This window comes from Phalacrocorax carbo, chromosome 1, assembly GCF_963921805.1.
Source record: "Phalacrocorax carbo chromosome 1, bPhaCar2.1, whole genome shotgun sequence".
Taxonomy (NCBI): Eukaryota; Metazoa; Chordata; class Aves; order Suliformes; family Phalacrocoracidae; genus Phalacrocorax; species Phalacrocorax carbo.
In genome coordinates, this window is record NC_087513.1 from 17,493,620 (window position 1) to 17,510,947 (window position 17,328).

Consider the following 17,328-nt stretch of genomic DNA (forward strand, 5'->3'; position numbering starts at 1 on the left):
GCTCTGCTGCCTGGATTTCAGGGTCATGCTCTTTCAGGGTTAAGGATAAAACTTCCCCTTCCACCTTTATTCCCAAACCAGAATTTTCAAATCTCTTTTTGTCCAAACGCCCCATTTTAGCTTGAAGCCTTCAGCGCAGGAAGGTCTGGCAAGTGTCTCTGCTCTCCCTTCGTTACATGGGAAGGTGTTGGGTTCTGCGGCCCGGGACAGCGGAATGAGCTGCAGGGGGACCTCTGTGCCACCAAACAGCCTCGGAGTCAGGCCGTGGAGGCACGCAGCGCTGTGTGCTCTGCAGCGATTCCTTCTTCAGGCTGGCTCCCCTTTAGAAGACGGAGCACATAATACGGAGGGTGCACAGCGAAGTGCGTCTCCTGGTTGCTCCCCATGGGCACGTGACTCCCTTGTCAGTCACATCTGTGGTACTGTCCAAAAATAAAGAAGAGCTGAGGTTTCACCACGGCTGTAAGCGAGTCTCAGTGGGAGCTGCCACCGCAGATTAAGCCCTTCCATCTCCTGCCTGCTGGTCCTGATACTAATGAACATTTCTTCAGCTTATCCAGAGGTCTGGCAGGCTGGAAGCCAGGAAGAAGCTTCTGAAGGCAAGAGGCTGTTCATGGGAAGGGAGCAAATGTGAAAAGCTGATGTGGAGCGAGGCTACGGCAAAAATAGTGTGTGTGAGCTGGGGAGGTTGGTGCCAGCTGATCTATCAGTAAGGATGAGCATGGATCCAAGAAAGTGAGGTTGAAACTGCAGATTTCTCTGAATGCCTTAGACGCTGGTTTCTCTAAACAGATCCAGGTTGTTTAATTTCTCCAAGCAAAGAAAGACCAACAGCCCTGACTACTACCAAGGGCAAAAAAACCCTCAAACCCAAACAGGTAAGCAAACAAAAAGGATTCGTTTTCCATGCAAGAAACATGGAGAAAAATGGATGAGGGGATAGGTTCTGGCCTTGTGGCCTGGGAAACGTGGCTGTTATGAGCGTTGTGGTAGCACATGCATTTAGGAGATGATGGTGACAGTAGGTGAAGCAGAAGTCCCGCTGATCAGGATCATACCTGCAACCACGCACAGTTTATGATTAACATTTTAAAAACGTTGCCTCTGCATTTATATGTATTTACATGCTTAATGAGTTAAACACAACGAAATTACCCATCATAAATGTGATAATCACCATGAGGCATGCTTGGATGATGGAGCAAAGCGGCGTGCCATTTCCAGCTTCAGCACCAGGAGGCACCAGGACATAACGTTCATCCCTCCCAGCCATGCACGAGGTGGTGAGCCATGCATCTTTGGGAGGTGGTGGCTATGGGAAGAACAATCAACACATCCATAGTTGTCAAGTTTTTTCTTTTTTTATAAGATTTTTGCTGAGCCAGTACATTGGAGGAATTGTCACTCGGTGGGTTTGCTCAAGGCAAGGGTAAATCCGCACGGTCATTTCAGCACACTATGAGCTGGGTGACAAACAGTAGCTTTTTAGAGCCTAACTTCCATTAGGGCCAGGCAGCGATGACAGTACGAGTCAGGCCAGTGACAGCCCCGGCAGCAGAGCAAACACACGCTTTTTTCCTTTTTTAGAGTTCAGGTCCTGCCTGTCCTCCCTCCCTGGTACTGTACTGTGCTGGTCATTCACAGTCACTCTTAAACTTCATCTGGCCCTTGAATGGCTGGAGGTAAAAAGGAGTTTTTTTGGGTTTTTTTGAGAGCTAGCACTGGATTCTTACACTTATTTTTGTGTGTGAGGGGTCTGATGAACACTAACTTCTGGGTTTGGTTTGATGAATCTCTAGGGATTTTTTTTTTCTTTTTTTAAAATGTCTTGCTTTTTACTAAATGTATAGCATCAGCTAGAGAAACTTGAGAATGGAAAAAGTCAATGGACTCCTCATTCTTTGCAATTTTACAGCATATAGAGTAATTTCTTCAATCCAAAAGATCTTCAAACTTCCTCTGAAAGTTTTATGGTCCTAGAAACAATTAAATACATGGAGAGATTCCCCTTAATTAGACCCTACCTGGAGAAATGAAATTTTCCCACGGGACTGCCCCACTCCAGACTTGGATAATTCATTGGCACCATTCCCATTCAGTAGCACCATCTTTTGAGGATGCCCCCAGGAAAACACCAGCCTTATAATCACAGCATATCAGGTGCTGTGGGGAAAAGCAACAGGAGACTGACTTCCAGTAAGAAGTTTCAAGAGAAAAGTGACATGACTGCTCCATCCTGGATTTCTCTGTAGTGCTGTGGAGGCTCATGATGGAAATTCCTCTGGTGCTTTGCATTCCTGCAGGGCTCCTGGGTTTGTGTCTCTGGGGCTGCAATGAGCTGGAAGCACTCTGCAAGCATGCTGGTGGTAGCTGTTATCCAGCAGTTCTGGCTGGCAGATGGGCCATCTGGGTTGTCCTGCCAAACTCTGAGTTGGACTTGTGGACAAATGGTGAATTCCTCTTTTTCTTCTTTTGCTCTGAGAAAGCCCCTAGGTAGGAAGAGGAGACTCAAAGATATGTAGCATCAGCTTGATGGGAGCCAGCTGTTTCACCCCTCTGTGAATCCAGTTCCCACCTGATTTTAATGAAATTTGGTCAGAACAGGAACCAGAGGTTCTCTCACATCCTCTGGAGCAGAGAAGGTGCCTTGTATGCTCCTCTCCCCTGGGGCGGGTGGTGTGCCGATTCCCTCTCTCTGTCTCCCAGTCTGCTGCTTTCTCCAGGGCTGATGAACACCAGTACGGCAGGAAAATCCTGGGCTGTGCCCACTGCACACTGCAACGCTGGAGGAGAGACTGAGGAGTTAGAATCAGCCATGTAACATTTCTTCTCTTATTTGAAGGACTCGGGGAAATTTCATTAATAAAAAAAAAAAAAAAGGCTGAGTAGTAGCACAGATCTCTTTGGCAATCTTGTCCTGGATTCAGCTGGGTTAGAGTTCATTTTCTTCACTGTAGCTGGTATATTGCTGTGTTTTGGATTTAGTATGAGAATAATGTTGATATCACACTGACGTTTTAGTTGTTGCTAAGTGGTGCTTATAATAAGTCAAAGACTTTCCAGCTTTTCTTGCTCTACTGGCAGAGAAGGCTGGAGATAGACAAGAAGTCTGGAGGGGACACGGCTGGGACAGCTGACCCCAACTGACCCTAGGGATACCCCACCCTTATGACGTGATGCTCAGCATATAAAGCTGGGGGAAGAGGAAGGGGGGGGTGTTGTTCAGAGTGATGGCGTTTGTCTTCCCAAGTTACTGTTACGTGTGATGCAGCCCTGCTTTCCTGGGGATGGCTGAACGCCTGCCTGCCCATGGGAAGGAGGGAATGAATTACTTGTTTTGCTTTGCTTGTGTGAGCAGCTTTTGCTTTACCTATTAGACTGTCTTTATCTTAATCCATGAATTTTGTAACATTTACTCTTCTGATTCTCTCCCCCGTCCCACTGTGGGGGAGTAAGCGAACGGCTGTGTGGGGCTGAGTTGCCAGCTGGGGTTACACCATGACAGTCTCTTTTGGCACCCAACATGGGGCTTGAAGGGTTCGAGATAACAATAGATCTGACCAGAGCGTGTTAAAACAAATTTGTTATAAGCATTGATAGCATTAGTTTAGTAGTCGTTGGTCACAATGTTGATTTATTTGCTCTCAGAATTGTTTATGTAACACCTTACTTGCCCTGTATACTGTTTATCAGTATTTAGATGCTATTTATCACCTCTGGGAGTTGGATTAAGATTACTGCTTTGCTGTACTGTGTAACATTGGTTTATGGTATGATAAAATTATTGGTCGTGAGACCAATCTGGTATTTGTACTGGGCATTACTGTCATCTCTGTACTTTGGGAGCCATCAGAAGCTATTAATAATTACACTTTTTACTTTTTCTTCTCAGAGAGTCAGTCTATGGGGGAGACACCTTCCTTTATCCTCCCCTTCTCCAGGCTATTAGTAGCTCTTGAGAATTTTGAATATCCTTGGGATATTCAATATTGCTATGTCTCCTGAATGTGTTTCAGGTCTTGCTTAGGGTTAAACAACTGTTTAAAAATGCCACCCAGAGACCTGCCCTGAGGCTGGATAATTACAAGTGGCAGGGTGTGTGGCATAGTATGGGCAAGTACCTAGGACAGTGGGTACTTCCAATGTTATGGAACTTCACCACCAGACAAGTACAGAGTCCTGAAAAACTAGTGAAGTATTTGGAAAAACTGTGCAATTCCAGAGAGGCACAAATCACTGCAACGTGCTGGGGCCTGGCCCATGCCTACCGAACCCTGTTCAACACAATTCAGTACCCTCAAAGGGAAGAGAAGGTCTCTGGATCTGATGACAAAATGACAGGCACTGTGGCTACTCCAACCCCGGCTCAGGCGCTGCAGCTGAACCAGGGAACAAACCCGTGCTGGTATCAGTCACCCCTATACACAAGAAGAAATCTTGGAAGCAAAAGTCAGCTTGTTTAGTAAGGGATGATGAAAAAGCAGGGCCATCACAAGAAGAGGAAGAACTCATAAATGAGACAATAACCACCTGATCCCTATCCCTGAGTGAGCTGCAGGGTATGTGAAAAGATTTCAGCCATCATCCAGGCAAGCACCTTGTCACCTGGCTGCTCTGAGGCTGGGATAGCGGGGCCAGTAGCCTGGAATTAGAGGGTAGGGAAGCGAAGCAGCTGGCATCCCTTTCTAGGGAAGGGAACATTGACAAAGCGATTGGAAAAGAGGCACGAGCCCTCAGCTTCTGGAGGTGACTCCTGTCAGGTGTGAAGGAAAGATATTCGTTCAAAGAAGATGTTACATGTCATCCAGGCAAGTGGACCATCATGGAGAGACGTATCCAGTACCTGATGGAATTAGCTGTGCTGGAGGTGATTTATGGTGACCTGGATAACGAGCAGTTATCCAAAGATCCAGATGAAGTCCTGTGCACACAATCCATGTGGCCGAAGTTTGTACAGAGTGCACCAGCGTCGTATGACAAGTCACTGGCAGTAATGACCTGGAAAAATGGAGAGGGGCCAATGGTGGATGAAGTGGTTGGCCAGCTCCAGCAATATGAAGAGAATAAGAGAATATCTCTTCCTCCTTCATCTTGGCTGTGGAGAAACTGTTCTGGAAGGTCCAGCAACTTGAAGAGGATATGTCCTACTCCCCACCCGCATGGACCAGTATCTCGGCTTATTAGGAGTAAGCATTTCTCTGCTCAAGGGAGAGGATATAGAGGGCATGCACCACCGGGCACCCTGTGGTTTTACCTACATGACCATGGAGAAGACATGAGGAAGTGGGATGGAAAATGGTTGGACTTGATGATTCTAGAGGTCTTTTCCAACCTTAATGATTCTATGATCTACCTTGACCCTAGAGGCAAAGGTACCTTAATTGCAAGGAGAAAACAGTCACAAAGGGGCTTCTTTCAGGGAAATTACTGCTCCAGTTTCCAGTGGGCAGTTTCCCAGACAGAGTAGAATGGCTGATCTTACTCCTCATCCTCCATAGGCTGCAGGGGGATATCTGCTCCACCATAACCTCCACTGGCTGCAGGGGACAACCTGCCTCACCATGGTCTTCACCACAGGCTGCAGGGGAATCTCTGCTCCAGTACCTGGAGCACCTCCTCCCCCTCCTTCTTCACTGACCTTGGTGTCTGCAGAGTTGTTCCTCCCACATATTCTCACTCCTCTCTCCAGCTGCTGTTGCACAGGATTTTTTTGTTCCCCCTTCTTAAATACATTATCCCAGAAGTGCTACCACTGTCACTGATGGGCTCATACTTGTCCAGCGGTGGGTCTGTCTTGGAGCCAGCTGGCATTGGCTCTATTGGATGCAGAGGAAGCTTCTGGCATCTTCTCACAGAAGTCACCCCTGTAGCCTCTCCACTACCAAAACCTTGCCACGCAAACCCAATGATTGATCCCAATGGATGAGATCAACAAAATAACAGCTGTGTCCTCACCAGCTAGCAAAAAGGAAACACAAGCTTTTTTAGGTGTTGTGGGGCTTTGGAGAATGCATATTCCAGATTGCAGTCTGATCGTAAGCCCTCTCTATCAAGTGACCCAGAAGAATGATTTCAAATGGGGCCCTGAGCAACCACAAGCCTTTCAACAGATTAAACAGGAGATAGTTCATGCAGTAGCCCTAGGGCCAGTCTGGGCAGGGCAAGGTGTAAAAAATGTGCTCTAAACCGCAGCCGGGGAGAATGGCCCTACCTGGAGCCTCTGGCAGAAAGCACCAGGGGAGACCGGAGGTTGACCCTAGGGTTTTGGAGTCGGGGATACAGAGGGTCCGAAGCCCGCTATACTCCAACCGAGAAAGAGATATTGGCAGCATATGAAGGGGTCCGAGCTGCCTCAGAAGTGGTTGGTACTGAGGCACAGTTGCTCCTGGCACCCCGACTGCCAGTGCTGGGCTGGATGTTCAAAGGAAACATCCCCTCTACACACCATGCGACTGATGCTACGTGGAGTAAATGGGTTGCACTGATCACCCAGCAGGCTCGAGTAGGAAACCCCAGTCACCCAGGAACCTTGGAAGTGATTATGGACTGGCCAGAAGGCAAAGATTTTGGATTATCACCAGAGGAGGAGGTGACACGTGCTGAAGAAGCCCCACTGTATAACACACTGCCAGAAGATGAGAAGCAGTATGCCCTGTTCACTGATGGGTTCTGTCGCCTTGTGGGAAAGCACCGGAGATGGAAGGCTGCTGTATGGAGTCCTACACGACAAGTAGCAGAAACTGCTGAAGGAGAAGGTGAATCAAGCCAGTTTGCAGAGGTAAAGGCCATCCAGCTGGCCTTAGACATCACTGAATGGGAAAAGTGGCCAGTGCTCTATCTGTATACTGACTCCTGGATGGTGGCAAGTGCCCTGTGGGGCTGGCTGCAGCAGCGGAAGCAAAGCAACTGGCAGCGCAGAGGCAAACCCATCTGGGCTGCCGCACTGTGGCAAGATATTGCTGCCCGGGTAGAGAACCTGGTTGTAAAGGTACGGCATGTGGATGCTCACGTCCCCAAGAGTCGGGCCACTGAAGAACATCGAAACAACCAGCAGGTAGATCAGGCTGCCAAGATTGAAGTGGCTGAGGTGGATCTGGGCTGGCAACATAAGGGTGAACTATTTCTTGCTCGATGGGCCCATGACACCTCAGGCCATCAAGGGAGAGATGCAACATACAGGTGGGCTCGTGATCGAGGGGTGGACTTGACCATGGATGCTATTGCACAGGTTATCCACAAATGTGACACATGCGCTGCAATCAAGCAAGCGAAGCGGGTAAAGCCTCTGTGGTATGGGGGACGATGGCTGAAATGTAAATATGGGGAGGCCTGGCAAATTGACTATATCACACTCCCACAGACCCGCCAAGGCAAGCGCCATGTGCTTACAATGGTAGAAACAACAACTGGCTGGCTGGAAACATACCCCGTCCCCCACGCCACTGCCTGGAACACTACCCTGGGTCTAGAAAAACAAGTCCTGTGGCGACATGGCACCCCAGAGAGAACTGAGTCAGACAACGGGACTCATTTCCGAAACATCCTCATAGACACTTGGGCCAAAGAGCACGGCATTGAGTGGGTGTATCATATCCTCTATCATGCACCAGCCTCTGGGAAAACCGAATGATAGGATGGACTGTTAAAGACTACACTGAGAGCAATATGTGGTGGGACATTCAAAACTCTTCCGATTTTCTCCTCTATCCCATGGGGGTGGGCGGGAGTGATCGAGCGGCTGGTGGTGCTTAGTTGCCAGCTGGGGTTAAACCATGACAAATCTGTACATCTCAAAGGCTGCGTCCCCAGCCCTGCTGCAGCTCCTGCCTGATGGCAAGGCAAACTCAGCCCATCTGGTATGGCTTTGTTATGGTAGACGAGGCTTCGTATGAAATTATAAACATCAAAGAAGGATGGATTATAAACATAAAAAGGCCTGGCATACAAAAATGAGGTAACTAGATATGAGGCATCTGGTGGGTTTAAGATCAGTGCTAGATTAAAAATAGTTTTTATTTTTATCTAGTTACGTAAGTTGTGTTTTTTCCACTGTTCACACATTTTTATCTATCGCTCTTCTCTGGGAGTATGTGAAGGACTCTACAGGTTGTGTCACACCAACCAGCTCCATGGCCAAGGAACTCTGTTAGCAAATTTGCTATACGTAGTAAAATTGTGTGATCGATTTATTACAAGTTTGAAAGGTTTCAGGCATGGCTTTTAAACTGAAGATCACTTTATATACTATAAGATTTTTTCACTGAGCTAGTTTTACACCTAGCATTTAGGGTGAAGGAGATGATAGCACAAGAAAAGTCTCTGTGAACTTGTTAGTAGCCAGGTGTTGAACCTTATTCAAGCCACATGGCCATTTCATGGAGCAGAGCCTGCCCTCATCTGGTGTGTCTCTTCTGCACTGCAATACAACAGCAGCGCTTCAAATACAGAGAAAGCAGGAGAATTCACTGCTGAGAGGATCTGAGATAGATGAATTTTAAGGTGGCTCCCTGCAAGTTACCATGTTTCTGAATCCAGAGGCTGAGCAGCACTGACGGATCAGAAGGAGCATGCAGATACTCTCTAAGCACAAAAGGGAATCAGAGCAGGCAACTCTGCTTGTGTGCTGCTTGCCACAACTATCTAACCTCTTCATTGCAATGGGCATCAGCAGTAACTCATCCCCATAGCTAATGCTGCCGACCACCTGCCATGAAAATCCAGCCCAGTGGAGGCAAGGCTCCTCTCCAGTTAGGGAGAGGCAGGTTTAACACAGACCGAGCTTGCAGCAAATCCCAAGGGATGCACAGCCTGTATCTGCATCACCTATAGAGGCAAGCTAAATGCTCTGTGAGAAACAGGAGTGCTCTGCTGACGGTCTGCTCCAGGGAGAGGAACCAGCATCAGTAGAAACCTCTTTGGGGTCACCTCGGTTGTGATGGTGCTGGCTCTGCTGCCGAGCGCTGCCCGCAGGGAAGCCATGCTTGGGGCGGACGGCTACTTGGGAAGCTCGAGCGAGTGAGAAAGAAAATACACAAGCTGCTTTTGGGTTTGTGCTTGGCATAACCTAGATGAGATCAGCCAGGAAAGTGTTTTCCTTTGGGCAACCTGGTGGAGAAGAGCTGTGTGTCAGGCCTGCTTTGGTGGCACGGCAGCTCAGGCCCTCCTGACTGCTGGCTTGCTCCCCTTAGTTTGGCTGTTTCGTGCCAGCAGAAGGAAGCCTAGCCCTAAGCCAGCAGGGCTTTTCTCTGACTCTTTCCATCCCTGAACCTTGCTCCCTGTGCAGCTGGAAGCAAAGGAGTTAACCATACCAGACTTTCTCATTTGTTTCATCCAGAAAATTGAAATGTAATAAAATGTACTGCTTTTTCTCGAAGTCAATGCCTGATTTACTGCTTCACCTGGAAACTTGTTCACTTCGCTGGCTCCCAACTGCAGCTGCTGCTGTTTTGTACTGGATTCAGCGGGATAGTCCCAAACTGAAGGGACAGTGTGGAATGGATCCAGGTGAAAAGAGTATTTGTTTCCTTTAAAACCAGGTATCCTTTCCCCTCTTACAACATGACGGCCTTTTAGGATCTGCTTTTATAACTAATGAAATTACTGCTGCAGGTTCTTTTTTTTTAATATCTGATGAGCATGCGCTAGAAATGCAGCTGTTTTGATTGAAGAGTGCGCTTATCTCTTTGTACCTTCGGGGTTCTTGCTCCAGCACAGCTATTTTATTATGGGTGGCTTACCATGTGCCATAAATGTGGGCTTGTTTTTTTTTTTTTCCTTTCTGAGTAATCATGTCATTGCAGAACCTGCCTGTTTGCCTTGCCACTGCAAAGCCTCCAGTCGGCTTTGGCGAGTGCTCACTACTGATGGAAGTTTTGCTCCTGCTGGGTGATTTTTCCAGCAGCTCAGTGCAGGAGCTGCGGGCTATGGAGGCTCCCTAGGGATCGCTGTCTCTGCGGGAGCCAGGCTGGGACCTGCCTCCTCTTACTGATGCTCTGCCTGGCCGAGGACCATCTGGTGCATCCCACGTGGAGCTCGTCTCACTGCTGTATTTTTCTCACCCTTTTACTCTTGCCCCAGCTGTGCAGCACCAGTGGGCTCTGGGGGACCGTGTGGCTGCAGGGGTGAGTGCTGGCATGGGCTCTCCCAGCTGGTGCTATTCTAAGGTCTTCCCTTGCCCCACCAGTCACATCCATCACTTGCCCACACAGACGGAACAGCAGCAGGGCAGCATCTGCTTGTGGGGGTTCCGTGGGAGACCTGTTCCTTCCTCTGCTTCTCACCCAGCAGAGCTGGTGCTGGAGTCACTCATACTTTATAAATACTTTCACTGCGTTTAAAAAGATCATACCCAGGGACCTCAGTTGCCCTGTTTGTACATGCACAGGACTTCACATGCTGAGTATTTCCTTGAGGATATGCGTATCTAACAAAAACACAGACCCAACCCTATGTTCTCCACTGAGGAAGTGTGATATAGGCTTAACATATGAACAAGATCATTCAAGATGGACTTCCAAAGAGCTGACATCAAATGACCAAAAGCAAGAGGTTTTCCTACATGTTAGCCTGAGGGGTTGGTGTTTCTGCAAGCCATTTTACTTGCAGAGGGTGAAAAAACCGCAGTCTGTAGAAAGTAATACTGGAAACCGCCCAACTGGATGCACTGCAACTATTTTAATGAAAGAGAGTGACAGCACCTGGAAAGCTGGAGCTTTGAGTTCATTTCTAGTTCATGAGTAGCTCTGATGTAAAATGATGGCTTTGTGAAGGTCAGGGTGGGCTCCGGAAGCCTTAGGCCACACTGGGCAGGGGTTGTCCCATGTTTTGGCTGAGGATGGCCCTGGGACACATGGTAGCTGTCAGAGATGGGGCATGTCTCAGCTGAAGCACAGTCCTCTTCATAAGGGGCTGCTCGGTCCCGCGCCGCCTTTGCGGTGTCTCCTGACCCAGCAGCCTTGGCTGCCTTCACAAAGCACCAGCTCAGAGAGACATCGGACTGGGCCTCCCTTCAAATAAAGAACGTATGCTCAGAGTATGGAATATTTGAGTCTGAAGGCATGGCTACCCTATCGACAGCGGTCGTTGAGCAGAGGGATGGTAGCAGCAGATGTCTGACCGAGCCAGAAGGGGCGACACCGGCCCAGTAGAGCTCCAGGGAGCTCCCAAGGGCACTTACTAATACTTCTAAGTACAGGACAATAATGACTTAACGTGGTTTCTTTGCAACACACACCTCAGATGATTAATCAAATTTTCTTCTTTAATATAGTGCCTGGCATGGCAGATAAAGGAGCAGCAGCAGATGGGCCATGTCTTCAGTAAATGGTTTCATACTGTCCCACACTGTATTTGCCTACACAAAACACAATCAGTGTAGGCTGATGTTAATTGATATGAGGTGGGTGCAAAACTTGCTTGGCAAGAAGGCAAATTTTACAAAAGCCCTCATGGCCTTAGTTTTATTTGATATTTTCATTCATGGTTTGAATGATGAAATAAAAGGTAGCTTGTAAAGGCTGCAGATGCTGCCAAAGGACTCGAGGCATCCTCATGGACAGGACTGAAAGCCAAAATGAGTACAAGAAACTGGAGAGTGGGTCCAAAAATCAAGAGACTAAACTGGAAAGTGAGTCCAGTGCAGATCGCTACTTACAGGGAGGAAAACTGAGCTGCATCTCTGCACACAGGAGCATAAAGACAAGGCAGAAGCTCTGCAGAAGAGGCTGTGGGGCCCAAATGCATCCCAGACTGGCGCTGGCACTGCAGGTGATGTTGGTGTGGCCGATGAGAACACCGCCAGGGCTGCCGGGGGATCTCCTTTGCGCACCCCTGCACCCTCCCCCCCAGACCTCGGCAGGAGCATCCCTGCAGCTGAGCGAGCTGTGCGTCTAAGCGCAACATAAGGCTATGGACGAACTAACTCGTGATGCTAGGAGGGGCTATTCACAGAGGTACTGGAATCATCATGCAGAGTTTTAAGAACATTAGCTGAATCCCCAAGTATCCTGGGTTGCTGGAGCGGCTGGGCAATGTGATGGCTTAGGTTCCGGCAGCCTTATCGTGCCATGGTGCTGCCACTGGTCCATCTCTTCTGGAGCCTTTTTTCTTAAAATTTGCTTAAGCCAAATGTCATTGTAAAGATTAGGACAGAAAATGGGAAAGAAATTGACATTATTGGGTTATTTTTTTGGTAGCTGATAGGCCTATCGCTTGCATTTTGTGGGCTGCTCTGGTCTCTCTCCCATCTCCATAAAGGCTACATTAGACCTGGGAAGGGGTTGAAGAAGGGTAAGTAGGAACGCTAAAAGTACAGTAGCACTGCTGTGCAGTAAAGTGAAATAATACTTGAGAACAAACTCATGTATTAGTGTTCCACCAAAAAAAGAACTTGTACAATAAAATTTAGAACAGTTTCCCTTTGGGCTAATGGCTTGGGTTTGTTTAATGGCAAGTTTTGGCAGAGCTGTTTGCAAATTGAAGATCCTGTCTTTGATTTTGCCCCTAAATCATGACAGTAACCAGGCTCTCTCCCCCTGACCTCACACCCTCACATTTTATTGCCTAATGTTTAGAAACATTTATGGAAAAGCTTGCCAGACGATACTGAGAAATACTTTTATTTCCAGAAAGCTGGCAGACATGTGCAGGTCACTGCTGTGCCTTGTGAGACGCGTGAATGAAGACTTGCACAACAGCCTGAAAAGTACAGAGTGAGCAAGATCACAGCTTGGCCTCAGTTGGCTTGAGAAAGCCAAGAATGTGGCCAAGGAAGTCCAAAAGGTCCTTCTCATTGCAGGCTTTCACGGGCTGGGCTGGCTGCCTCAGCCCCTCCAGCTCCTCTCCAAACCTTGTTTTCTAACCCCAGTGCCTTCCTGGTGGTCTGCTTTGCTCTGGCTTTGCAGAGGGTGTTTTTCTTCCATGGAATGTTTCCCAGGTGTGAGAAATGCCACGGGTTTGGACTGAAACATGGTACATGCGGGGTGTGTGGGGAGTGTGTGTGTGTGTCCGTCTGTCCGGAGCAAACCCCGCCATGAGACACCACCTGGGGCTGGAAGCATCCGGCAGGGAGCACTGCTGGTGGCTGATGCTTTACAGCCTCTGCTTCCCTGGCGAGAGCCATGGGTACCTGTACGTCCCGCCTCCTGCTACTTTCTAAACCCCAGGAAATGCCATTTGGACCCTCAGCACCTGTACTGCACTTAAAATAAACCACCAGAGGAAGAATAAAAGTTCCAAAAAAATTCTTAATTTATTGTAAATTCTCCTTTCATCTGTGCTGCAATTCCAGTGTTCTGCACATTAATAAATATACATTTGTTAAAAAAAAAACCTCCAGTGTCTAATCTGCCATAAAGCTTTTAAAGTCATAAAAATAAGTTTTAATTTTTTTGTCATTAATACAACTGACCCTCATTTACTGTGACGATTCCGATCAAAACAAAAAACTACCTACATCTCACTGGGACAAAATATACATACACAGATGTAAAAACAACTAGCGTGGGTTATACACAATGCCTGAGCACACAGCCAAGTGCCAGACCCTTAAAACATTCAAAAATTTCTTCAGTCAGAAAATGTCACACAGTATGTTGCATAATTTTTAAAGGAACAGTAGCCTTCCTCCCTCTCTGCTTCCAAAGGCCTCCTCGATGCATTTGAAAATGCATAGCAATTAATGAAACCAAGATTACAGTAAAATTTGTTTCATTCTTTCCTCAATTCCTGCATTTTATTTAGCCTGATTTTCTGGTTTTTTTTCCCCTTTCACATACACAGTTACACAAATGAAAGCTAGAATTCTCCCAAAAGGGCTGCTACAGCAAGCGAGGAGCTCCTGAAGGCCTTGGTGGCAGAGAGCAGGTCTCAGCCACACCATTGTTGCCCTTTGAGTTGCGTATGCCGACCACGGGAAGCTGCCAGGAGAGCTCTGCCCCATGCTGTTGGATGCAAACTTTTTCACATTTTAATTTTCCCTTTTCTTGTAAACACTGCAGGAAGGTGAAGGCGGCGGACAGGCCATGCTTCGCTTTCCTATACTTGTGAAACCAGCATATTTTGTTGGAAACATGAAACCTTAAGCCTTCCACATGTTTTCTGAAACACCAAGAAGGCCAGGGGTTTGTCAAAGAGCTGGGCAGTGAAACCTGGACATCCCTAAAGACTCGCATTTCTGCTTTGGTTAGCAACGTGCTGACTCCAGTGGGAAAGAAATTAACAGTAAAATAAAATACTGCGCCTGAGGCAGAACTTGCCCCACGGGATGAGGGCCCTCTTCTTGGAACATGCAGGGTGCTGCTTTGTTGCAGAGCCCGACCAAAGTCTAAACCTACCATACAAAGACACTGCTTGTTTTCTTGTTCTTGGTAAGGGAAATATTGATTTGACTTCTTCCAGACAAGGACTGTGTTGAGATCTTAGACTAAGATATGACTTATTTTCAGTCCTGAAGTTCAGTTACTGAACATTTCAATGCACTTGAGAGGGGGTCAAAACACCCAAGAAATGAAAAAATAGAACATTTTTTGTGGGTATTAGAAGAGGTTATGAAAAAAACATACTGTGTCCTTAAAGTGTTCCAAAATCTATCAACAAAACTTACAAATTATAGTAATAGATTTCAATGTAATCTTTACTGTATTACTTTGAAAACTGCACTGCATGTTAAGGTGGCTTCCATGCAAACCTCAGTTACTTTATCAAATGCCAAATTCAAGTAAAATTGTGCAATGTTCATATAAAAAATATCAAAACCTCTTTTAACTGATTCCCTATTATCAAATCAAGAATATCAGTATAAATGTAAAATATACAAAGAACTTTTTCTTTAGCAACACCATACAAAATATATAAAAGTATCTACACTTTATATATATATATATATATAAAGAATTTTTCTTTTCCTTAAGACGACATGTCCATAGGGGGGTGGATAGAGATGCTGGCATAGAAACAAAGGACACTTATTGGGCTATTCCTCCCTAGAGCCCAGCAAACCGAAGGATTCACACTGTAGCCGGACAAAACCCCACAAGAGACGTCTCCTGCTGCTTGTCTTAAGGCTGATGGATTGACTTTCTGTAGGTCCACTGCGACAGTAATGTGTTTTCCCTTGGTTCTCCCCAGTAATAAGCAACCCCTGCAGCACTGTCCGCACTGCGAGCAGGTGTCCGTCCCTCACAGTGCATTCCTGTGGCCATTACCACGCATTTTGGCACGGGTTCATGCAACGCAGAGCGTACCACACAGCAGCCTCATCGCAGGCGCATCCGGGCACTGTGTCTCTGCCACGAGCGGTCAGGAGTCTGCCGTAACGTGAAACCGTGCGGGAATCAATGCCCACCTCCACCTCCTCAGTATGAAGCCACTCCAACAAAGTCCGAGGCGGGCAGGTGGCGACCCCGCAGCGAGGAGTCCAGAACCACGCAGCAGCGATCACAGTTTCCTGATGGTTCAAATTGAAGTTTCATTACTGCCTCTGTTAGTGAGAAGAAGTAATCATGCAGGCTTAGGGTTAAACAGGCACAGGCAAACCACTCCACCTGAAACCACCTAATCCTTTTTAGTAAGGGCTCATGCTCTGTGAAGTTACCATGCCTTGCCAATCCAGTGCTTGCAAGGGGGATGCTGCCCTGGAGGGGAAGACCAGCTGGGAGAAACAACTCCAGGTAGTACACAAGAGATGTGCTCTTCAGAGGAAGCTCTACAGAGGGCTTGTATTTGGCCAATGCTTAGATGAGGATGTGAGGTTCACACACAAATCTTACAAGCTGTTAGAAGCCTCGTATTTCAGACAGATTCATGTATTCTGCTGTCAAACAGCAGAGTTTTACGGTACACAAGAGGTGTGTAGATAAAAGAGTTGCTTAGTACAAGTTGTCTAGTTGTCCTCCAGTGATGAAGGTATTACCTGGTAGCAGCAATTAGTTATTGCTAGTTAAAGACATCTCAGTTTCCTGGCTAACCAGGGTATATTTCAACAGCCAGTCCCCAGCAACCCAAAGATGTACTTTTATAGTGAGATGGGAATGGTCTGTGCACCCAGACAACAGGTGTCTCAACCATGGTGGGACAATGTCAGAGTTAAAGCTGGGTAAGAAATTTTCTCTTGGTTTGGAGAAAGAATGAGACTATTATTTGTATTAATACAAGGAAGACTGTATGTAAAATTTTTGTGCAGACTTTACGTATGGCTGTTGTCCTCATTTTAAATGCAAGAATTATGACGAGTAACGAGGTTTCTGAGAACACCCTTTGGCTGAAGGCTTGCTCAGCCTTTGGTTAATGTTTGATTTAGCTTATAACAGCAAATACGCTCACTGATTGCCATGCAGTGGGTGGGAATTGTGCACCTGGTAATTTAGGGTCAGTAGCTTGACATGGCACTTTCTCTCCAGCTTTGGATCTCCTGCCCCAGAAATGGTTTCCCTCTGCCCAGCTGGACACCCACCCCACCCTCCCCCCAGCCTAGCACCTTTCCACCCCAAAACACTGGGCTTCCTCAGGTGTCCTCTTCACTGGGGTCTTGCCCCCACCCACCCTCCTCCATGCTGGCTGCCAGACACCCTCAACAGCCCTTGCTGGCCTTACTGGACATGCATCAAGGAGTGCTGCTCCATGTTTGCCCTGCCTTGGGTGCCTGGTACTGGCCACACTATAATTAACTGTACCCTGTTAGCAATAGGTTCCCGATGGCCCCAAACACTCTCCCTGCTGCAAAAGAAGACGACAGGTGGAAAACAGAGGAAAAAACAATTGTTCCCATGGTCTGAGGTGGGTGAAGGTGAGGGGTTGGGGACAAAGAAGCAGGAGCAAGGGGTAGCCCTGAGCAGAGCAAAGCACCCTTGAGGGCATGCACGGCTCATAGGACCATGGGTGGACGTTGCTGAGCTGTCCCATCCTTCTCCTGTTGATGGGCGGTGGGGGCGATGACCTCAGCAGCTTACTAGGCAGGGAGGGGATAGGTAATTTATGTGGATGTGGGAACCTGGTTCACTGTGACCAGGGGTCACCAGGCCAAGCTCAGCAAGTCCCATGGCAAGGGGATGAGGCAGAGCTAGGTTGCTTTAGTGCCCAGCATGCCAGTAACACATCAGCTTGCCAATTCAGAGCATACCAAGGTGATCAGTGACAGGTGTCTGTCACAGTACCTTGCTCGTGATACCTGTTTTTGGCCTTCTCATCGGTGAAACACCGTGACTTGCAGACATGGTATGGACAAGCACTCAGGACAGTCACTGGTGAAGGACTCTGGCCCAGTCACCAAGTGAAATCCTTGCTCAGTGGGAGTTCGGGACTAGAAAGCGGAAGGAGATGCCAGAGCCGTGG

At 47.6% G+C, this 17,328-nt stretch overlaps 1 protein-coding gene across 5 annotated transcripts in view; it reads right to left on the reverse strand.

The window, feature by feature from the left end:
• Positions 1–13,224: 13,224 nt before the first annotated feature.
• Positions 13,225–17,328, reverse strand: part of CELSR1 (cadherin EGF LAG seven-pass G-type receptor 1) — a 168,697-nt gene continuing 164,593 nt past the window's right edge. For 4 of the 5 annotated variants that reach the window (XM_064445453.1, XM_064445456.1, XM_064445457.1 and 1 more), the window contains exon 35: positions 13,225–15,478. In XM_064445453.1, the coding sequence (XP_064301523.1) occupies positions 15,454–15,478 (25 nt within the window). In that variant the 3' untranslated portion in view covers positions 13,225–15,453. The remainder of the gene's footprint in view (positions 15,479–17,328) is intronic. The other variant, XM_064445454.1, reaches the window with a different exon arrangement.